The 25,264-nt window shown below is 39.3% G+C and overlaps 1 protein-coding gene across 1 annotated transcript in view; it reads right to left on the reverse strand.

Annotated features, from left to right (window-relative positions):
• The window catches only part of necab2 (N-terminal EF-hand calcium binding protein 2), a 92,072-nt gene that overhangs the window by 36,530 nt on the left and 30,278 nt on the right, over window positions 1-25,264 (reverse strand). Inside the window, exons 6-7 of the mRNA XM_026311815.1 lie at window positions 6,714-6,850; window positions 6,182-6,306 (exon numbers count right to left, since the gene is read on the reverse strand). Coding sequence (XP_026167600.1) covers window positions 6,182-6,306; window positions 6,714-6,850 — 262 coding nt within the window. The remainder of the gene's footprint in view (window positions 1-6,181; window positions 6,307-6,713; window positions 6,851-25,264) is intronic.

Here is a 25,264-nt window from a genome sequence, read left to right on the forward strand (position 1 = left end):
AATCAATCCACTTGTCCTGATTTAAGACAAAGTACAGCTGACATGGAGGTGCTCAGATGTCAGAGTTTCTTTACGACCTACGATACAGAAGAGGAGAGGAGGAGAAAAACTGAGAGCCAAGGCAAAGGGAAGGCCTGAGGTTGACTTAAAAAAGTTAAGAGTGACAAAGAGAGATAAAGACTCAGTTTATTTCGGTGCCTTGTTTTGGAATCATGTATCCAATAAAAAGAAACACCTGCTCCAATAAACAAAAGGTCTCCAACTGAGGACTGAGTGAACGAACAATGATAGAAAACATTAGGCAGATATGGTATCAGGGGCTAGAGCAAAAATATTGTACTCTGGTTTCAACATACATTTCCTACAACCATAAGATCCTGTTCTGTTCTTATAATAGCATTAACATTTGATGCCCCCTTTACATGTTTGCAAAGCAGTATCATTTATAAGCAAATAAAAAAAGATATGTTACAAATGCACAGATTTCATATATTAGCAGATTATTTGTTAATGAAGGAAGACATCATAATATATTTACACAGCCTGTCTATAAACAAAAGCTTACAGCACAGTGGGCTTAGCAGTCTCGCTGTAGAAAAAAATGACAAACACATTTTTATCTGCCGGAGAGATAAACCAGACCACTGCAATTTGGTTTAAAATTACTGAATAACAACAGGGTTGTTCAATGGCCAGAAATTTTCTGGTTCAAAATCCCAGAGCAGCTGGGAAATGCTGCAATCAAGCAGTGCTTTAAAGCTACTGTCCAGCAATTCTCAAAGGGAGTGGCTATTAACTTGTTCTGAAATCAAATTTGATGATATTAACAGTTACCCAGAGATGCTACTTGCTTGAAAATGTTTGGTGCAAGGACTAAAGGACCAAAAGACTAAAATGAGCTCCATGTAGAGTTTTACTGCCCCCTGAAAATTTAGTGTCTTTTGCATTGAAGCTCAACTTGTCCAGCTCCTGTATATCACCATCTGTCTCATGCTCTCTGGGTGCACCCTGAAGCAAGCACGGCACTGAGCTTTACAGCGACTGGTGCTGTTGCAGATTATCTTGGCAACTCTAAGGTTTGCAAGAGCCCATCAAGAGTTTAATAGATGAAGCATAGGAGGTGGCCAGTTGAACCAAGACAATGGTCTAATCTGAACCAACATGAAAACCTCACTCAACCTATCCGTCAGCTTATTGCTGGTCCTGTATGTGTTATGGCTGTGGGAGGAAGCCAGAGTACCTGGAGTAAACATGCAAACACCACAGAGAAAGGCTTCAGTTGGCCAAACCACTGTGCCACCCCTCAGTCAAAACATCACTCTGTTAACAACATCTATATATGAACGCAGTATGCCGCACAGCGACCTTTTTTGATACTCTGTAAGTTCCAACATATGTGAGGATACACTTCCCTGACAGGTGACAGGTGTTTGGACTCTGAAAGAGGAAGAACTGAAAATCCTGTCAATTTGAGCTGTCATCCTTTGTACGAGTCATCCAACACGAATCGATTTTTCTTCTGTGCAGCACTAAAACATTTTGAAAAACATTTTCAGTTGCCCAAGATCAAGAATAGTACTAAAGGAAGTTTTAAATGTCATCTGTATATAGCCACACACAGTTCTATGTAAACAGACTGTATGTTTAGGCTGAGTTTATTACACAATCCTATGTAGTAATCACTGGAGGCCATTTTGATGCCCAGCAGCTTTTTCACTGGACCACTATGACACTGTCAGTGGCCCGGGCCAGCTATTGTTTATATGGCCTCTATCACATTGGGGGTCAAGGACTACATAACCTGGAGTCATTTAAAGAAAATACAACTCAACTATAAAGAAAATATCACATATTTTATTCTTGCCAGAGAAAGTTAATCAGAAATTTAACAGGAAGAATTATCAGCTCAGAGGTGTAAAATACCCAATTAGGACTTTAATATTGCAGTTCTATTTATTCCAAGACACTGGGAAGTGCCTGGCCAAGAAACAGACCCTTTTGCAGTTTAGTGGAGTAAAAACATTTGTCACATACCACATACAGTATAAAGCCATTATTCCCATATAAAGAGAAGAGGTTGTATTGTACTAGATTTAGCTAATTGTATTATGTATTTTCCTGCTTTCCCTGGGCAGTTATAGACACAAACACTAATACAATTAATTGTAATAAATACCAACGCAAGTTTAAAAATTGTCATATAAGTCAGAGTCAGGCTACCAGTTTCCTAACCATTTTCAGTCTGAAGTTAACCGTCCACTGGTCTAAGGTTTGCAAGAGCTGGTTTTCTTGTTTCAGCTACAGCAACAGTGCGTCCAGTGGAACTGTTCAGTACAGTCTGATATTCACTGTTACAAATATTGTTTTAGTGTATACTGCAATTCAATCGATCTTTTCCTGTGTTTAAGTATTCCTCTGTATTTCTACCAGTGGGAACAGGCAGCATCAGGGTGATGTAGAGTTTCATATGAATAAAAAGAGATCTGTCTTATATCTTATTCTGTATCACTTGTGAGTGTGTAATTTTAGAGATATAGGACAAACTGCTAACTGTTCTTTGGCAGACTGCTGCCAAAGAATGAAGAGTCATTTCTGTGTTTTATATTCATGCCTATGTTAAAATAGGTCAAACCTCACACATCCAGCTGTGCTATACACACATTGGCCACTTTATTAGGTACACCTGTTCAGTTGCTTGTTAACACAAATAGCTAATTGGCCAATCACATAGCAGCAACTCGATGCATTTAGCCATGTAGATGTGGTTAAGATAACTTGCCAAAGTTCAAACCTAGCATCAGAATGGGGAAGAAAGGGGATTTAAGTGATCTTTGAACGTGGCATGGCCAAACAGGTTGGTCAGAGTATTTCAAAAACTGCTGATCTACTGATTTTCACACACAAGAGAATGGTTTGAAAATGAGAAAACGAGAGGCAGTTGTGTGGATGAAAATGTCTTGTTGATGTCAGAGATCAGAGGAGAATGAGCAGACTGGTTTGAGATGATAGAAAGGTAACAGTAACTCAGCCATTTGTTACAACCAAGGTATGCAGAATACATTCTCTGAGTGCCACTCCTGTCAGCTAAGAACAGGAAACTGAAGCTACAATTCTCACCAAAATTAGACACTAGAAGATTGGAAAGATGTTGCCTGGTCTGATGAGTCTCTTTCAGCTGTGGCATTCAGATGGTAGGGTCAGAATTTGGTGTAAACAATATGAAAGCATGGATCCATGCTGCCTTGTAGCAACAGTTCAGGCTGGTGGTGGTGTGGTGGTGGGGGATATTTTCTTGGCACACTTTGGGCCCCTTAGTACCAACTGAGCATCCATTAAATGCCATAGTCTACCTGAGTATTGTTGCTGACCATGTCCATCGCTTTATGACCACATTTTCTGATGGTTGCTTCCAGCAGGATAATGCACCATGTCACAAAGCACACATACAATCTCTGATCACTCACTGAATCCACACAGATTGTGTGAAAAACTCTGGTATGTGGTGGTTAACTGCAAAGAACACAGTCAGATGTGACCCCACAGAAACACCTTTACACAGAAGTATCTTTACAAAAGCTCTTTTTAGGATTTCCCACTTTGTTTACTGTAAGGCTATGTTCATGTGTTGCACTGCAGATTAGAATATTTGCTGAACTATATGGCATTTACATGTAAATAAGTCACTATCACTTTAGATTTGAGACACCATGGTCAATGGTGTAAAAACTGGGTCTGATATCGTGGCAAACACTGCAGAAAATAACGGAAGGGGTTATACTTTAAGAGTAAGTTTTCACAAATCACGCCCTGATTAGGCAAAACCATAAATAAATGTCTGTCAGTTGGAGAAAATAACAAGTTTTTGCTTTCCGTTAATTAGAAAATCAGTTGCAGTTGTTTCAGTAAATCCTGTGATATAGAAATTATATGATTAAGAAGAAAGGATGAAAAAGGTCTAGGAACTGAAGAGTAGATCTAAACACTGAATATGTAACCAACAACAAATTAAACAAATGACCCATATCTTGAAGGTTGCCTCAGCAAGAGCAGCAGGGACAGCAGCAGAAATAGAAATCTGAACATATTGGCATTAACAGTCAAACCATCTCAAATTGATTGATACTGAAGTTGGAGAATTTCAATCCAATTATCTCTTGACAGATTGATGCAGCTGAATTGGTATGATTACAAACTGATGTATTACAACAACTGAATGAAAGCTCCCACTTCCAGAGCAAAGAATAAACAGCAATGATATTATGTGAACCTGTGTTTTTCTTGCACTCAAAATGTCATTGCTCCATATCTGTCCAAGAATGGTTTCCAGAAAATGACTGCTGTCACCACTGCATACGACATAGTGGATTAGAGGTCCTCAGCCTGTCTCATATAATTCGATGATATAAATGGACACGGCTAATTGACTGGTAGGAAATTGCTTTAAATTCTTATGTTATGTTTTATATAATACAGCAATGTAAAGATGGGAAATGTATAATATTGAGCTTTAAAAATGTAACATATTACTTTTAGAGGAGCTCTTTGGTGGTTTTGATGATGATGAATGAGGACCAGTTGGTCTCCAGTTTGTTTCTATGATGAATTCTCAAGAGGACTAACATGCACACTCATGTCATCCTACCACTGATTTCACACTCTACAATTACTGGCAAGAAATGTAGATTCAAAATGCTGAAAAAAAAAAAACAAACAAAAAACTTTTATGGAGGAAAGATATGCTTTCAACCTCGAGGATACACACAACAGATTCTGATGAGAATGACTGAATGCTTGTTTGCTTACAAGAAAACTTCAGAGAGCACCTTCAAGTTTTGTAAAGTGTAATGACTACATGTCACACTGGCACTGTATGGAATGAGATTTGAGACAATAAACAATGAACAGAAATGAGAACACTGGAAGAGATTTTTTTCTTTTCAGTTTCAAGTCTCATTTTCTCAGTTTCAATATTCAACTTTTCAGTTTAAGGTTTTGATTTTTCTGTTTTAATTTGAACTTATTCAGTTCCTTTTTTATTCTCATTTTTTCAGTTTAATTCTGGCACAAAATTATCATGGGGCCAGCTGTTACAGGACCAGCTAAACATTAACGTTAACTAAGGGACTAACAGTTAAGCTACTATCAGCTGAAGTTGGCTGTTGGCAACGTTATTCATTAGAGAATATAAATTTAGGCTCTGCTGGCCCACATTGGTAATGTGTCCGCTTCTATCCATCTCACCAGAACAACATGGCAGAAAGGAACAGAGGCAGCACAGTACCCCCTCAGGTACAAAAAATACATTTACTTTCAAAGTTCTCACTTCTGTTCAGTGTGTCTTGCCTCAAATCTCATTCCATAGCCCTGAGACAACACTCAACATCTTTAACTGACACTTATCAATGCCAACATCCGAAGAGTAATTGATTATGGTTTCCTCTGCCCTGAAAGGCGTTTCCTCCCTGCTGAACCTTGACTCAAATGCACAGTATTTTTTAGATGGACTCTTCTGTGAAGTTGTGTTGCAGTAAAGTGATGCTGTATCTCCACAACCTTTGAAGTGTCATTTCTTCAGCAAGCAATTTGTTCGAGTGGGTGCAAAGTGTCAAGGTGAGTGCACGCTGCAGTGTTAAGAAGAAAAGTGTTTGCTGTAAGGTGGCAACACAGACACACTTCAAAAGATGGACCCTTATGTCCACATTCAGGTTTCATTGTAACACTTTACGATCTTATATCAGTCTTACATCAGCTTTATCATTTATCCCTCCATTTATTCCTCTGTCGCCCCCCCCCCAGTTCTCTAAATTGTTCTGTCACCCTCCCCCAACTGTTTCTCTGTGCTGATCTGTCCGCTCCATTAAAGCTGCACCAGTTCTGTCCAGGTGGCTGATTGAGGATGTTACTACAGACAATAATTCACACTGGGGTGTTGGTTAATGCACAGCATATGAAGAAGTGCTGATTGGCAGTATGTTTGATTTTAGCTCTCCCAGAGTGATGTACCCTCACCAAAGGTTGGAGATATGGTGCTAATCATACAAGCATATGAGAGAGACCGTCTCCATCCATTAGTTCAGACTAGGTGCTGGAGTGTGTGTGTGTGTGTGTGTGTGTGTGTGTGTGTGTGTGTGTGTGTGTGTGTGTGTGTGTGTGTGTGCGTGTGTGTGCGTGTGTTTGTCACCTGAAGCAGTATTGATGGTCCGGACAGCCTCCCTGGCACTGATTCTGTTGTTAGGAGGATAGTCAGGGACAGTGTTGTCATAGCGCCTCTCTGACATCCGTGGGCTCACCTTGGCAGGTAGATGACTGCAAAAACACAAGGAGAAAAGAAGAGGGACAAGGAGAATAAAAGAGGATTAGAAAAAAGAAGGGTTGGACTCTGGATGTGTAAAGGAAAAAGAAAAAGTGGAGCACAAATAATTTGAACAAAACACTGGGGGAAGGCGGGAGGATCCACAAGGGATAGTGAAGAAATGAGGGAGTCACAGAGGGTGATGAAAATTGGATAAAGGAGATGAGAACCTATTTCTTTGTGTGTGAGAGCGACACATGTTTTAACCAGAGAAGAATTGAGCTTGAAACACAGCCTGGTTTCCATTACGACCACTGACAAGCTGAATTCTCCACATAATGCCATGATACACGTGCGCGATCATGAGCAAACACATGCGTCCACACAGCAGCCTGACACAGTGATGCAGTCATGGGCTCACCCTGATTGGCTGTGCTGCTCATCAATTGCGTCCACTGCACTCTCCACAGAGTTCAGGAGAGACTGGATCTGATTGGCTGATTCCTTCAGCAAGAAACGGGTCACAAACTGCTCCACATTGGTTCCTCTCTCATACACCTGGCAAACAGAAAGACAAAAGTAGAATGGGTGTCAATGACTGTCGAGACAATAATTTTGAAACTAAGAGAAACTTTAGGACCAACATGTCCGTATATTTTATTTTGGAAAAAAGGTAAAAGTTTCTTTTCCCTTTTGTATTTCACACATCACAGGTCCCTGTTTCTTACTCTGCTCTATTTGTTCCTCGCCTCTCATCCATTTGATGGTTGAAGGGCTTTTCAAAGTGGACACACAGCGTTCCCGGAGGCCAAACTAACAGGTAAAAACAGACTTTTCACTATGCGTACATCCATCTTTCCCTTCTCCTTTCCTTTCTGTCCTCCATCTCTTCCTCTTCCCGGATTCACTGTTGGAACTTTGGCTTTAAAGTTTATGCCAGGTCAGACTAATTATACCTTTCAAACAGTTTCATCCAAGCTGTAGGCATGGCCCATGGAGACATAAAAGCACCGTTTTGTGGTTTTGCTATACTGTATTTTTTTCAATGAGCAGGAAAAGCACAAGGCCAGGCTAAAATATTATCCACCTTCTTGGATTACACAAGGAGCGCCATGGCAAAAACCTTGAAATCAATAAGGCCTTGACATGTCAGCAGCATTCACTGCTCTACCACAATTCACAATTATAACACAATACAACAATATTTTATTTATTATGTTATTATTCTTATGTTGTGTTCTTCCATATACTTGTTTCCTCTGTGTACTCTATTTTACTATTTTTTTGCTTACCGCTGTAATTCATGAGGACAAACTGAGCGTCGTAGTTCGTACACTATTCACAGGAATTCATATTGATCCACTCATAACCATTTTCACAGAGCTATTCTAAATTGTCCCAGGGACTTTGTTGAAACCTTTAGTGGAAATGTATTCTACTGGCTTGTAAATTTGGAGGTTTGTTAACCTGAGCTAGTCATTCTCAGGAGGACTGAAAAAACAAACAAACAAAACACATACCCTGCACACAGCAGCAAAGCAAGAGTCCCCTGAGCTGCTGGCAGTGCTAACATGGTAACATGGTCAACTGTCAGAGGAGTTGACTGTTTCAGATAAGACTTCTGCTTTAACCCTGATGACCTAATCTCCACCACCTTTTAATTATTTGGAGAATTGAGTGTTCGCTGATAACACCTCCACTTAAAAGTCATTTTACAACAGCAGCTTATTAAGTGGATCTAGGCACAGTAAGTCTGCCAAGCTTGAAGTCCACATGTTAAAGCAGCGTCCCACTTTTAGTCTTTTCACAATCCAAACCCCTGCCTGTTTATCTGCTTTAATGCATGTTGTTAACATGCTTGGTTAATTACATTACAAACTACACTTATTTCAAAGGTCAAAGGTTACTACATTAGTTCATACATGATACATTAAAAAAAGCACAGTTTAACAACCAGCTTATCTGTGGTGTAATTGTCAGTACTGTCCCACTGTAGGATGCTAAGTGGAACATTAACGGTGAAACCACAAAGAAGTAAGTCGGTAAGCTAAATCTACCTTTATTATGCTAAGCTGCATACTGTATGTGCCTTGCAAAAATGTAAAGCCTGACAACATGTGACTGGGATAACAGGGCTAAGCATATTACTGTGATGCTCTAATATAAACCACCATCTTTCACATGTCACTCATACATGTTCTAAGGCCAAAGAGCAGTCAGAATAACACGTGAGAACAGCACTATAAAATGCATGCCTGTAATCGACTAAACATGTACTCCACTGAGTGGAGTCAGTCCGTTATGTCAGCGTTACTATCAGAAGTCACAGTGCAGTGATTCAGGGAGACAATTAACGTTCCTGTGCAGTCAGCCATTCTCCTCTGCACTCTAATCAAAGACAAATGATCCCACGAGGCATAGAATCACAGAGGCCATATTGACTTCCATTATCAGAGTCAGTGGCTTTCACACTTGTACAAACGTTCACATGCAAACACATCGAACATCGACTTAGCAGGAGCTCATTGTCATCAGCTCTTGTGGAATAGTACAGTCAGTTCGTTCGGGTTTCCATGAGCCAGAAGAATCACTATGATTACAGAATTTTGGCTTCTGCTGCCATTTTACCCAAGAGGCAGTGATGACTCACTAATGGCTACCACACTGAGATTCAATTACCAAACTGTGATCAACATCTCAATAAACAGAAAGAAGTAGGAATTCTAGCAGTTTTCTTAAAGAGATTATGGGTGCATTATGAGTCCATTATAACGACACTTAGTCATTAAATAAGGCAATGTTGATAGATTCTTGAAATGACATGCCATTTATTTGGTATATTAACCAATCTAAGCATACTTAACCTACTTAGAAATGTTAGACACATTTACTTCAAGTGACACAATGAAACAAAGAAATAGAGTTGAGAAAGTCCAACAGCACATATAGAAAACTGGTGTGTTGCATTGGGCACAAGCATAGAGTACCTTTTCTGAATTCATCCATTAAACATTTACAGCACTGGAGGAAAACTAAGTGAAGCTGTGGATTAAATAACTGGTCAAAGTTTAACTGGCAGCAGTAATTAATAAGCACTTCCTATAGCTGGGGACCAGATCTACACAGCATACAGGAGGAATTTCAGAGTATTCTTCTTTAAAGAAAAGTTTTATCTCATCTCGTGAGCTCATTCCACAGTACCTGAGTTGGGTTCATGTCTGCAATGATCTATGTGTGTCACTTAAAACAGATTGTATTTGCTCATAGTAGTAACTGATCAAATATGTCTATATTAAGACAAATGTATACATATAGTATTTTATTTTTGCCACTGTACATGTTGCACTCAACTTAATGTGCCTCTCTAAACAATGGTACTCTTGTGTAGTGTATGTGTGTGTGTGTGTGTGTGTGTGTGTGTGTGTGTGTGTTGTGGCCTTTAAGTAGTTACATATTTAATGTGGAGGTGAAATAAAGTATAGGCTTAGACAAAAGGAATCACATCATCAGCTGGTTTGTCTAGACCTCACTCATGTGAGAGATGACCAACACCAACACAAATGCCTTGCAACAGCAAAACCATGCAGATACAATCTGTAGAAATAAGGAGCTAAGGACACACACAATTTAGTATGAATTCTTAAAGACATAATGTAAAATTTAACAATTCCCACCCTTCTGGCCCCAAGAACATACCATCAGTATAGTTTTAAAGATGATATGAGGTGTGCTGATGGCCAAAGGCTTAAGCTACTGTTTCTTTTATTTCTCTATATTTTAAATCATAAAAAATACATGTACTGACTTTAACAGTGACATTCATGACTAAAAATGTGGCAATAGTAAAACCATATGCAGTATAAAGTTTAAGTTCAACTGGAAAGACTAGAAGTTGCAAAAAAGCTCTTGATAGGTTCTCACAGCAGGGAATTTATTTCACTTTCACTGCAGACTCACATCTCCTCTCCACAGTGACTGGACAGTTTTCAAAACAGTTTTTACACAGTTTTCAAAATGAGAAAAGCCCTAAGAACTCCACTTATGGGAAATAAGGACTAGATCATCAGTCATCAGCAGCTGCTAGGGGACTCTGTGACAAAACTTGCTGCTGATTTGTTTGGATTTATCACCTGGTCCTAACGCTCTGTCCAGTTTGTACCATTTTTATATGCTGGAATACTACTGGCCCCCAGGTCCTCTGTAACTGGATGGAAAACATTTTAGGAATAACCAAATATATTGGTTATGTGAAATACAAAGGAAATACAAAGGAAATACAAAAGAAAAAAAGTTTTTTATTTCTAATATTTTTGGGGGTATTTTATTTAATCAGAATTCCTTTCTGAACCTGCTTGCTGAATCTGTATTGTTTAGAGTGCCTTATCAAACCTTTTTTAATTGTTTGGTGGTGAACAAAGATATTTCTTACGCCCTCGATCATTTTGCATTGTGGAGTATCTCACATTTTTCCACTCTGTGCACATTGTGTTTATTGAAGGAGTGTCCTGAGCTCCTCCACCTGAATAAGCTTCAACTCCAAGAGGGCAAAAGCTCAACGTTGTTTGCGGTTTTTCCATTGTTTATTGAGATGAATTGAGAAGTGGTTGTAAAAGCAAGTGGAAACACTATAGAGGAGAAATTAATGGTGGCTGTTGCTGAACGCCCTGAACTGTATGATTTTACCAACTGTAATTACCACAATGTCAACAGGAAACAGCAGGTCTGGAGGCAAATTAGTGTGTGACTTCAGATCTTGGGTAGGTTGTTTTTATGGCTGTAGCATTCATGGTTTATGTTCAGCTAATTTTAGCTGTCTTTGTCTTTTACCATCTTTCAGCAACACACCAGGCAAGCTTTAACCCCATGGCTAGCCAGCAGCTTTTCAGTGTCTGTTATTTATCGTGAAGGAAGCTCTGAAGTGACCATCATCCAGGCAAAGCTCCTGGTCCTGTGGTCTCTTCTCTTTCTGTAGATCTCATGATCTCCGTTTCTATGTGTCCAACATGTTTTGAAACAACCTGTCCATTTGCTATGCAGATGTTAAGAGGAATGAATGAGTGTCTCTATAAATGTTCAGGCAGCGGTTAGGCTAAGGACTGTGATTTGGTGGTTGCCTAGTACCATTTTAAATTTACAGTAAAAAAACAAACAAACAAAAAAAAAAAACTTTGGCAGTTTCGCGTGACAAAAGACATACCCTGATATTTAAGAATTTAGCTTCTTTTAATCACATTAATGACTCAGTTTGTGATTTTAATTGAGATTTATGGACCAATTACTAGACAAATCATCACACTGACACTAATTAACTATTAAACCTAAATTATGGACATGATGCTGTGCTGAATGGTTGCAGGGCTTTCACTACATTTAATAATGCTCTGTGACATTCATTAAACCCGTCTTCACTACGTTTTCCTTTCGCAGCGTTTCCTCCTCACAAAGGGGCTGACCTACAACTGCAGAAGCTGTGAAAGCCACACAGTGAAAATAATATTAATTCTGCATTAGTATTCAGAGAATCTCTCGTTTATTTGTAATGTTTTGCATATACAGTGTACTTCAATTTTTTTAAAAAAGCAAACTCATGAACCCTGCACCAGGTCACAAAATCTGAGGCTGAGGCCAAATACCCCAAATTCTTTCTTTACAATTGGATGGTTGATATTTAAACACAAGACTTGTGCTCCATCCCTAAAGATGTGGTCTTAATATTAGGTGAGAGAGTATTGCCCTGTGTGTATCAGCTGTGTCCACTGATACTGTACTTCAGTGGTGTTTCCTTCAAAATGTTGAATAAATATTAAATAAGCACAAACCACTAGGCACACATTAGCCTCACCACTTTCTCCAGAATCAGCAAAACATCCGAACATTGATTCCAAAAATACATTTTTTGCTTTCCAAAAAAAAAAAAAGCCAGTGTTGTAATGGTGTTTTTTTTAAAATCTGCTCCAAACTTCAGCCTGTCTATGTCCCCCCCTCACTGTTTTGTTTTCTCTCTCTCTCCTGTACATGACTGTAATCCTCTCTTTCCCTTTCCCATGGACTTGGGTACAAAACCTGGGATGGCCTGGTGATTAGCTACTGTGTACAGTATATAGATCTCTGTGTATGTTATTTTGTGTTCAAAGCAGGAGGGCTGAGAGGGTGTGCAGGTTTTTTGTGTGATTGGCGACAGAGCTCCTCAGAACTTATCACACATAAAAGGCTCAATGTATTTAATGTATACATTTTTACACATCATTGGAGGTTTTTTGTGCCCTGGCAGTACACACTTCACACACACTGTTCAGCCTTCTCAGTATCAGCCTTTTCATTCCAAAATGGACATGACATGGTCAGAACAACACAGGGATTGGAGTAATTGACAAAGCCAGCAGGTCACTAAGCCTGGGTGTGTTGAGTATGTGATTTCTTATAATGTTCTTTTAAGGTTAAGAACAAATCTTATTGCTGTCTACCTACACTTCCAGATAGAAAGTATAGCTCTCACACACACACACACACACACCAACATTTGTTTTTGTTATCCATGGGGATATTGCACTGAATTGGACATGTGCCCTAATCTTAACTCAGGCTGCCTCCGTAATGTTAGTGTGTAAACAGAATTCAGTTCCTACAATGTGAGTAATACCAGGCGTGCACACACAAACACACACATGCATCTCTTGTGATGAGATGGCAGAGGCTGATTACAGGGGGTTGTAGAGGCTGGTAATCAGTGATTACTGAGGTTGGCCTTGTTAGGGGAAATTATTCCATCTTCTGAGTCTCAGAGAGAGAGATAAAGAAGCTTTGTTCGTGACAAGAAGGTGGGCCTCCATTTTGAATGGCACAATCAGCCGTTAATGTTGCGGCACAATGTTCTCACTCAGATGGAGTGTAACTGTTTCGCTGACAGTGTTCAGCTTTGACTAATAAATTTCAGAAGCCATCAAACACTTCACTTAGAGAAAAAGAAAAGGTTCAGTTGACAAAATAAACTCCAACAAATACTGAAATTACATCAGTCCCTGAAATATTATAAATTCTTTTTAGGTAGAGAGTACAAATTCACAAACTCTCTATTTCACCTACAACAGCAAGTATGTACACAGATAACTAAATATAATTGAATAAAAATAAATATAACATTGTAAAATGAGAGACACTAGAAAAATAAACAAGTGTGTACATGAATACTTTAAAATGTTTCAACTGCATCAGATGTCAGAAAAAGAAATTAAAAATGTGTAGATCAGTGAAATCTCCACTAGAGATAAAAATCTTTGCGGTTGTGTCTGTTCAAAATTAACTTGTGTTTAAATTTTCTCTCATGTTCTTGTGAATAATGACCTGGTTCAGTAGCAAAGGATAAAGTAGCATAACATTGTTGTGTTATTTCCCACAATTACCTGCCATCATACAAATACATTTATGCCCTATATCCTGCAAATAGTCAAATGTGGCATCTTTTTTTTTTCATAATGCAGCCTTTCCTTTATCTTTAAAGAGCTACTCAATATTTTAGAAAATTATACATACTCTTCTAAGTATGCATATACTCTTCAAGGCAAGTAAAACATCTTACCCAAAGGTCAAGTGCCTGAAAAAGCTTAATGTCAATACCTGTTTTTCTTCCTGTGAGGCATACATTACCCATAATGCAATTCAAATGCAGACCATTTGGATGGCCGTTTGGATTCGTTGTGCTAGCGGCAGCCAATGTAATGTCAATATTGTCATCTACAGCTCCAACCAACAGTGACTCATCACTTGAATTTCTACTGCTCACATCCTGTAACCAGAGTCTGTAAAACCTGTTGACTTTTTTCCCCTTTAATTAGGAAACCAAGGGTGGGCTGATTAATTTTGTTTATCATAAAGACTGGAAGCAGGAGGAAATCGTTTGTCCCTGCCTGAAGCTCTGCTTGGTAGTACCTGTGGGCAAATAAACAGTTGCTTTGCTGTAACTAAGCAGTTTCGGTTTTCTTGGCCAAGGGACGGATTATAAGAAGGAAAAAACTCCAGCAGCTGTGTAGAGAGCAACTTTAGTGCTGAGCCAACTTGTCCCGGCATATGGTTTTCATTAGGCTCAGTATAAAATGTATTACAATGAACACTTAAATAAGTAATATCCACGATAAAATTCTGGCAACCCTATACGCACATAGAGTATGTTAACCAATTACATGCTCAAAGATGGGTGGGTAAGATGCATAGTCGTGGTTTTAAGTCTCTCCTGTGCTAATTGTGAAGTGCTTTTTGCCTTTTAGCTGCAGTTTTTCTGTCTCAAAGTGACTTCCTTTCTTCATGCACCTTGTTAGTGGGCGAGGCTGCTCCAGGAACATCTACTCCAAGGGAAAAATTACAGCAGCCTCAAGCACTCCTGTCTCATCACTTTAGGCAAGAGATGAATGCCAGGGTGCCATAAAAGCAAACTGATTTATTTAGCTAGCATTTGAGCAACTCTACTGTACATTTGGGATGTCTGCCAATCACTACTTCAGTTGTTATATGACAGAACAACTCTTATCTACAAGAGCAACATTTTGGGAGACATATAATACTTCCCAAATTGGGTTTTTATAAAATTTAGACAATATATTTAACAACACATCAACAAAGTCACAAAATGCTCATACTGAAGCTAACCACACATTGTACAGGACTCGGGATGCAATCCCTAGTACAGGTCTATGTATGCCCACCCTTCACAACAGCCTTAGCAACGTGTCAGGACAGGTGCAGGGCCAAAGACAGAGCAAGCTGCCCATCACTCAGACATGTTGAAGAGGGGCTCTAGCTATTGGTATAAAACCACTGATAATTCTCTACAAACAAAGAGTTTGGCCTGAAGGAGCTTGATCTGTTTCACATGATTGAAATCAAGTTACTTCAATCAACCCTCAGAGGAGAGAAGAACAGCTGCTGATGAAAGACTTTAAAGGTACAGTGGTGTTTTTTTACTATTAGTAGCTCTATAAAGAAAATTTTTTTACAAATTAGTCCCCATTTTTATTTGCACCGAGGGCAGAGGAACAACACACCTTCTTCCTTGGGTTTTACACTATTATCCACTTTTCAGCTGATTGACAGTTGGTTGCAGTAGCAGTGATGTGTCAGCAAAGATAAGATAGAAGACCTGAAGCTAGTACATGGATAAAAAATGCACAAAATGTTTTAAAAAATAACGTTTGTGGAATTTCAATGAGATGCCTGACAGACATGAAGAAATTCTGGTTATAAATGTTACCACCAAAAAATAAAGCTAAAAAAAGACCAGTACCAGTCCTACCAAAGGCTTCACTGTAACCACAATTTAGAGTTTAGTACAGCTAGATAGAAAAACCTTTGAGACAGTATTTACACTGTATTTACAAGAAGGTACACCATGTCCTTGTCAGTTGGGGAGCAGCAATGAGGGATTGGATGTGTGTCAGTGTTACCATATATATCTATTGTTCCAATGCTGCAATTACAAAACATTATCATTCCTAGATTGTGTGTACTGGAGTTACAATGGAAATCACAAATAAAAACACTATCAAAAACAAAAAAACTATTACTATGCTTTTAACTACAAACATAAGCAAACAGTATAGATGAAAAAATGGTCCAACATCCCCATGTTATATGGGGTTTGAGCAGGGTCAGGCTCAATTCCCTTTTGGGAAAGAATAGCACCTTGATGCCTTCAAACAAGTCTCTGTGGATCAGACACAGCTGTGAAATCGTCCCAGTAGTGTCAAACTCCCCCAGTTCAAGCATGAAGAAAGGACATAACGTCCCCCCGTTCCTTCTGCCACTCAACCACCATGGGCGACGCTGTCAAAGAAGATGACTTAACTGTAGACATCATCTGACTGTTCAGACAAAGAAGAGTGCACAGCTTGTATTTTCTGGTTCAGAACTTATTTCCAAATACTCTTCAGACAGCTTCAGGCAGTCCACCCACGTCTCAGCCTACTAAGGTGTGCTCTCTGGAGAAGTCCTGCCTATTTTTAGAATTTTTATTAGTTTCTATTAAATTTACCATGGCAACTGGTAAAACGTGTTTATGTTACAGCATGTATGAATTGCCTCCCATACGAAGTTGCACTAGTTTTCTTTTATTTCACAGCTCACAAGGTATCCATTTTTATTTCACAAGTATGTGTAGAACCAACACTGACGAGGCTTGATGTGCTGAGAAGCACAAATGCAGCTCCTCTCCTGGCCCGCAACTGACAAAACCCCCCACAACCCTCCTCAGCTTCACACATCAGCCAATTAAAATGGTTTCCTAGCAACCACAGTCAATATGTCTCTAAGCAACACCAATTTAGCAGTAGTGGAGGAAATGACATCAACCAGCACACCTCTTACAGAGAGTAACATATTTCTATATTCCTTTACACTGTCCTCATCTGCATCAATTTTCTCAAAGTCTCATGCTTTGTAAAACCAGTATGTGTATTCACAAACACACACACACACACACACACACACGCACACTTTGTACTATCAGCATCTATTCTCTGCTTGGTTTTTACCAGGACAAATGTCTCTAGCATGTATATGCACTATGGGCACAGTTAGGTCTATTAATAAACAAAAATGGGCTATTTGGTATGTGAAGAAATAATTCAGCATTTTAGGAAATATGTATACAACCTTTTTGCCTATGTCATGTCTGTATGCTAGCATAAGGATAGTTTAACATAAAGACTGGAATCAAAGAGACACAGCCTTAGGTAAAACTTAAATGACCTCCAATAAAAAAATAACACAATATCTTATAAAATTCCTATATGGAGAAAAATTACAATGAAATGTCTGAGCTGTCTATTAGACAAATTTTACTAACCTGTGATGGGCTAGTTGTTTTCTCTTGTTCCCAGCCTTTATTCTAAACCGAATGATGCTGGGTGTAGCTTCCCAAATTAGCAAATTTACCAAAATTACAATCTATTACTCAAACAGCCATTGATGTAGCTGAGCTAAGAGTAAGTTCAAATGTATTATCAACTATAAAAAGTTCAAAAGTTCAGTGGCCATACAGTTGCAGCATTAAAAGCCACACTGCAATGCAAGTCATAGAGAGCGCACACACATCACAGAGCGCAGCGAGCTGTTACAACCATTTAAAAATTGGGATGACTGAACTTTTTAGACAGTGTCTGCTCTGCACCAAAAGTGACTGAAATACACTCAGCTGATCAATCACTGTGTGAAGTCGTTGTGATTGACAGATTTCAGAAATTATGAGCTACAGCTCCACCTAATCAACTTCAAACAGGTGTGGGGAGGAGCTGGTTTCAGAAGCTCTTCAAGCCTCCAACAAATATTTCTGATGTGGTATACCATCGTCTTCCCTGTCTCCTTTTTCTACAAGCGATTATCTTATAGCATCTTGAAAGATGAATCACATAAACCTACACAACATGTACAAAGAGTACAATAATGCTAACTTGAGTTAAGTTGTCATCACAGGGAGGTTTATGTTTGCATTTAGCACTGCTGCTATAATAAGAAATGATAATACATTACCAAATATTTGCTTTATTGGAGAGATCTAACTGATGGAAAAGACTTGGAAGTGTGGAAGTGGTTCACAGCAGGCAGGGTGCCGGAGTTTGTTTCTAAACAGAAGGCGAGCCCACTAACAACCATCAGTAATATACAAACTCTTGAAATATCATGCCAAGCTTCATCAGCCTTGAGAGAGACAAGCATGGAGGGAGGCAAGGAGAAACAGTAGGAGGGAGAGAAGCTGCTTAAAGTAAGGGAGATAAGAGGGGAGAGGTAGGAGGCAGGGAGTGGGTGAAACCGGGTCAGGAGTGCAGAAAGGAAAAAAGAATGAGGAGAAAAGAGGGCTGTCCGGTATATTGTGTTGAGCTTTCTGAATCATTTCTGCACTTTACTTTCTCTCACTTTCTCTCACTCTCACTTTCTCATCCTCAAATCTCCAAGAAGACGTCCTTTGCTGTCCTGTCACCCAATTACCCATCCACCTCTTCATCCCCACAAACACCAACTCTGCCTTCCTCACTCCAACAGTCCTCTGCATTATTCATGCTTTGGGTGTAACCTCATCAGTCAACACACACCCAGCTGACAACACACACTCTAGTTTCACTCTCTCACATTCACATTCACAAATTATTCATATCCACATCAATAACAGTTGTGGGAGACACTGACACAGTCAGTCACACACTTAGTAGATTTGTCGATCACATGTCCGTCACTGCTCTGTGCAGAACAGCACCTTGGTAAACGGGGGAACAAACAGTCATACATACATACATATGCAGTTCCCTTACAGCAGCGCGCTGGCTGTTCCTCTGCTGCGTTGTTTCTCCAACCCTGTGAGGGGCTGACTGGAAACACTCTATCTGCAATGCTAATGCAGTAGCATTTTAGAGGAGGCAGGAGCTGTACTATTATGGCTGCTAGCATTACAGTGCAGTAAGGGCTGTTTACTGCTGAAGATGAAAGTGATTATTGTAAATTCTGATCAGGGAAAGGCTGCTGGTTATAAACCAACTGCTGCCTCATCAAAAACAGTACTCAGACCTCTGCAGCTATGAGGAGCTATAGTAAATTAGTTTCAGGTTATCTGTCATTCTGTTGTAGAACAGTATAAGTTTTATGTGCAGGGTTGAAGGAATGACCTGACGATCTACAGGGGGCACATTTGTGCCTCTCAATGGGAAACTATGCAGAGGCCATGTGAGGAAAGACACATATAAAGACCCATATAAGACACAAATAACAATCAACATGCTAGTTGATCTGTAAGGCATGGTGTTTGAGTCTGAGATAAATGCACACAACACCTGCATACTAACATCTTCACAGTGACAATTCCCATGTGTTGATGCTAAAAAAGTTATAACAGTTACAATTACATAGTCAAATACAGTACTGCAAAATAAATGCTTTAACTAAAGCTAGTTAATAGACTGAACAAGCATTTATGTGCACTGACATGACAGAAAGTAAAGCATTAAATGTATAATTGTGATGCTAAAGGTACTACAAAAAATTGTAGTAGTATCGGTGCACCAGCACAAAATTTTGGTGCACCGATGCAAAAAGTTAGTCTGGAGCCCTGCTTTGTGTTCGCTCCATCCTTAATTTTTCTGTTTTCTCCAGCTCAGCCAGTTTTTTTTTTTGACCATCGTCCCACTCTCTCTGCATTCCTCATCTATTCTCCTTCATCTATCTCACCAACTCCCTCACTTGCCTCCTCTCCTCAAGTCTGCTGATATCCAGCACTCGACCTCTAGCATCCTACTGCATGGTAAGCAGGGCAACAGTAACCCCGGTAACCAGTTTTTCTAGAGGCTGAGGAGAGCACTTTCTATTGGGGTTGATGACACTTAGTGATACATGTTTCTATGACTGACTACGCACACACATGTGCACGCACACACTGCACGTAGACTGCAGTAAAATCACCAGGAGACATTTAGTGATCTGTAACCATTAACCCTGCCATGTTTGGAATTTATGAAATGTCCTTACATTCCCAAGCAAATTGGCTTAGTAGTCACATGATAATATTTCACCTGTGCCTGCTGAAGTAAAAAAAAAATAGATAAATAAATGAAGAAGGTTTTAATGCCCAATGGTTCTTTATCTTTAAGAAAAATAAAGCAACCACAACATTAATAAATTATATATTAATAATGCAAATTGGGTGTAAAAAGCTGTTATATTCAACTAAATTTGTAAGTCTTCAATTGAATCACCCTTTTTGACTATTATTGTCAACATTTTCTCACCAACACCCACTGAATGCATGTACAGTCTGTAGGTGTGCAGTTATGTACCATTTGTCATTGTGGTCACCATTCCTTAACAAGTACACAGGAATCATGGGAAAAGTGGTATGCATGTAATCGGGCATTATTGTTTATAATACTGTCACTGATATCAGCCTCATCACTGAGTAACCTTTTATTTGTACCAAGCTACTGCTGAGCTTTATTACTGCCCCTAAGGGGGGCTTTTATTGTGAAGCAGCCATAGAGCTCGTCACCAAGGTTAGTGCTAACCATGACCAAAAATGTGTCTACAAAACCACATGTTAGTTACATACTTTGAAACTCATTTTAACTTAACTGTAATTTGTTCATTTTGCAGTACCAAAAAATATTTCCTTATTTCTTGGAAAATCTAACAGGCTCTACTTTAACATAATGCATGTATGTGCATATGCCCAAACACCATCCAAGTCTCCATTAAATCATAATGAATGCTCATTAAATGCTAAACAAACTGCCCAAACCAAGTATCACATTATATCCACTGACTGACTGAGTTACCTGGGATGTTTTTACACACTGACTTCTGTTCCTGTGATTTATTGATTACCATCTTCAGGTCTTCAGGTCCTGCAAACCTGATGCCACCTAACCTGCTCTTATCTTCTCCTTTATGTTTTTCTTCCTCATGCTCCTTTCTTCTCTTTCTCTCTTCCATCAATCTTCTTACTCTCTTACTCTCCTCATGTTATTGTGCACAGACCAAAATGCCTTCAGTGTCCCTTGATCCGCTTCACCTTAATCTTCACAAAGAAAAGAGAGGATGAAGAAAATGAGCAGGGGGGAGGTGGCAATGGCTCAGAGGATGGAAGAAGACAATAAAGTGGAGATGAAAGAGGAGGTGAGAGGAAAAGGAGATGGGAAGGAGGAGTTTGATGAGAAGCAGCTAAAAAGCTCATCCAGAGTCACTCACTGGCACAAAACAATTTCCTGAACAGATTAAACAAAAAAAAAAACAAAAAAAGACAAGCCTAACAAGATTTTACTGGAGAGAAACGGTGTGCATCCGCCTGCAGAACTGTCAATGAGTGTGGTGGCTTATTCAGTGAATACCTGAAAAAATAAAGTGCTAATGAGAGTGGCTCATTAAACGCAGCATTTATACAGGACAGATAGGACAGGAAAAAACTGAATTCTCCTTTTTTGTTGCTTGCTTTAGCTCTCATCACCATGAACATGACTAAGATGCCACTGAAACAGACAATGAAGTCAGGTTCTCAGAATTTCTCTAAACTAAACAAATCTTCTGTCAGCCTTTACTTTCATAATGTTTTCCTTAAGCTTCCCACACTGCTCATAATGGCAGACAGTCATCTTTGAGCTTCTTAATAAAATTAAAACTTGCTGTTGGTGCCATGAGGGGAAGTACAGTAAAGTTAGTAGTGATGTCAGTGATGTCAAGTGAAGCCCACAGTCTGTCTGCATCTGACAAGGAATGACAACATGGGTGGTATCTGTTTGCAGATACAAAACTTTGGAAAAAGTTAGATGAATGATCTCTTGTCTTAACAAGCTGGATTCATGCAGACTGACAGTAACTCAGCATATCTCCATGACAACTGTCCCTAATGTATCCTTCCTCTGTGGCAACTGTCACCATAGCAACATGCAAAGACCTACTGAGATGATGCCATGCTGACATGAGCTGACACCTTGTTTGTTTCAGTCTAAAAACTACAAGTCTAAAATGTTCAAAACCCCTAGATTAGACAATTTCACTTAAATAGTTTTGAGATACTGCCTAACTGTACGTGTTCTGCTATGTTGCTCAGACCAGGATCACACAAGTTCATAAACATGGTATGTGACTGACGCGCTTGGTTGCCTTCTCACATCATTTTTTGTATAAAAAATATAAATAAAAAATACACTCTCAGCCAAGCACAACATCTTAAGGCTCTAAAAAATGGCCCATCACAATGAACTATGACAGCAACTCTCCAGGAAATAATGTTGTCTGACATGAACAGACACACACACACAACAGTAAAATGGCAAGTGCAAGTGGTGCACTTTTAATAGTTAATTAGAACAATGATGACAGATATGAAACATTTTAAACATGTTAAAGTGGAAACTAAAGTGAATCTATTTAATCTAATATTTACCCAGTGTATCTTCTACACATGCAAATTGCTGCTGTAATTTTACCATCTAAAGATAATTCTGTTTTTGTAAGATCCTCTGTTTCTTCTGTGCATTAGCAGGATGATTAGAATTCATATCTGGACTGGTGAGGTGATGTGAGGTCAGAGGTTATTTGAGTTTATTAATCACCACTAATTACTTCATGATCAGATCATTTGCAATGTCACAAGCCTCTATGGCAGACTGCAGTGAACAACTGATACCTTGACTGTCAAAATACTGAGCGCGTTGTTCCCTAGCGTTGGTCATCCCTCTGGGAGCATGAAAGGGACAATGATGAATGAAACTGACATTGAAAGTATCAGGATCTGCCTAGCAGTCTGTCCAACTGAATCACTTAAAGGTGTTATTACCACACTTCTTCTCAAGGGACATATATATGGAGATTGTATTTCTGTGAGTAAATAATGGCCTACAACATAATGGAGGTATTGCATTGGCTACTGCAGCATGTTTTATCCCAGGTGCTGCCTTGAGTCTGTAATTTTATGCATTTTGTCTTACGCTGCGAGAACTTCTGCAACATAACAGAGGCAAGACTGCTGGGGTATAAATATGAGCTGAATCATCTGGAAACCCATTTCACTCTTACAAGCAAACTCCCTCTGGGTTCAGAAGGCTTTAAAGAAAAAGCAAAAACTCTTTTATGGTCCAGTAGGTAATTGCAGAGTGCTAAAGTACAAATTCATAAAATATCCATTATTTTGACTGTCAAAGTTCCACTCATTCTTTCTTGCTGCGCCTATATTCACGGAGGTGGATGGAGAGCTAATCAATTCTCACTGGGTTTGAAAAGGCTTGGACTCACACTACAACATTCTGCCCAAGCTAATATCACGCTCTGTCTTTTAGCTCCACCCACTCCTCACATCTGCTTTGAGAGAGAGAGGGATGGAGAGCAGATGGCAGACGGGAGCAGGGTGAGGAACTGAGAACAGCAATACAAAAAGAAGATCATGATAGACCAATACAAAAAGCAGGAAAAGAAAGACATGACCATCACTGAAGTTTATCGATTAGTATCTACACAGTTAATGTAAACCATTTTTAAAACGTGATACCTGATCAAACTTAAAGCAATAAATGTTAATGCACTTATTGTGCGGTTAGATGAAAATATGAAAACTATGGGCTTTAACCATGTGCGTTTTGAAGCAGCAAGAGGAGACAATCATGGTTTTCTATAATTTTATAATGACAACAATGAATGACATTTCATGTACAGGATCCACTTGTAATAAGATCAGTATAGACACCGATGTTGATCTAGCATCTCAGATCAGTGCATCAAGGTTTATAGCTCTTAGCCCGTGTCATAAATGCCTAACTTTTAAATGAGCATTTACAATCAAGCTGATAAGTTGGCTTATGTTTCACATAATATGAAAGTAACAGCTGCAGATTGTTTTAGAAAGATAGTTTGGCCTTGAATGACTGTCTCTCTCTACAGTTAAATGTGCTGTGGTCCTGCTGTCTAAAACACACATTCACACAAGTCATCAGTGTTTGGTTTATCAGAAGTGTCTGAGTCTCAGTGTGACTAGTTGACTCTTTGAGTTTGTTCACTCCCTACACAGCATTGTTGCAACTCCTCCATACTATGGGCGACAGACAATATAATATCGCCTATAGCTCCAGAGGAAGAAGGGTAGAGAAAATCTGTGTGTGTGTGTGTGTGTGTGTGAGAGAAAGAAAAAGGGCAACAAAGAGTGTGAGAAGAAGGAAGTCCTCAACAGATACCAGTAACAGCAACATAACAAGAGACACTTAACTGATTAAACAATGTCTGCTCATTAGAGAGCAACTAGCCTGGGATTGTGGAGGAGGGCAAGTGTATGTCTGTGAGTCTGTAGCTGAAAAAATGATAACGACAGAGCTGGTGGACAGAGATACAGAGAAACACAGAGCAGAGTCAGAGTTTTATACACACCGGCTGTGAAGCAGAACTCTAACATGGACATTAGGGTGTGGCTGTGGAGCTGCTATATATAGTCCACAGGAAAAACTAGGATAACACATTATGGTTCTCTAACTGACTGCCAGACACACACACCAACATGTGCACTCACATTCATGATCTGAGCCAATAGACAGAGGATCCTGTGGCTCTGGAGAAAGGGAGTAACCTGATATAACATTATTTTGCCTCACTCCATGATGTGCACACACAGACACACACTGAGGTACACACAGCCATCTAACACACATCATTAGACCTGGTCTGTGGAAACAACTAGACTGTACATTGTGCTGTATGTTCACAGACGCTGTCCCAATCATCAGTTTACTTCAAACAATCAAATCATCACCATTTCCTTGATGAATCTTAAATCAATAACAGATTTCTTAACCACTGAAAGGAATGAAGTTGTGAACACATTAACATACTGTATCATTGCCTTCTAACTTGGTATTAGCAAACAGCAAAATAACTCAAATTAGGGCAACATCATGATTCACTGACGTTATATTTGCGTCCACCTGGTGAGTGGTTGTGACCGTTTAACCCTGACTTTGGACAAATGTGCTGTGTCCTAAGCTTCAGTCGCAAAGAACCTGGGCGTGGCCTTTGATCAATCACTCTCTCTCTGAACTACCTCAAACACGCCTGGAGAGCATCCAGATGTTCAGAACACCGCTGGCAGGACCTTCACAAACTCTAGTAAGTTAGATCACATTACACCCATCTTAGCTTCTCTGCAATGGCTTTGACTGCATGTCAGAGCAGTTTCTTTGAAAATGTTTAATGTGTTATATCAACTTTTATTGTGCAGTGTGTTTCTTTGTGAAATGCAAAAATGATAAGAGTGAACCAAACCAAAACAGTCAGAGGCCAGTCATCTCAATAATGAGCCTAAAGATCCTATTGATAGTGAAGGTAAGTCAGGTAATAATGCTCTGTGATGAAGGTCATCAGTAAGAGTGATTCCTGTCAATTGATACTTTTTTCTCTGGAAAATTATAACCACATGATACAAGCCATTCAGTGTTTTCTCTAGGTTAACTGGTCAGGTCAGGGAGG

Source organism: Mastacembelus armatus, chromosome 6 (assembly GCF_900324485.2).
Source record: "Mastacembelus armatus chromosome 6, fMasArm1.2, whole genome shotgun sequence".
In the NCBI taxonomy this organism is placed as follows: domain Eukaryota; kingdom Metazoa; phylum Chordata; class Actinopteri; order Synbranchiformes; family Mastacembelidae; genus Mastacembelus; species Mastacembelus armatus.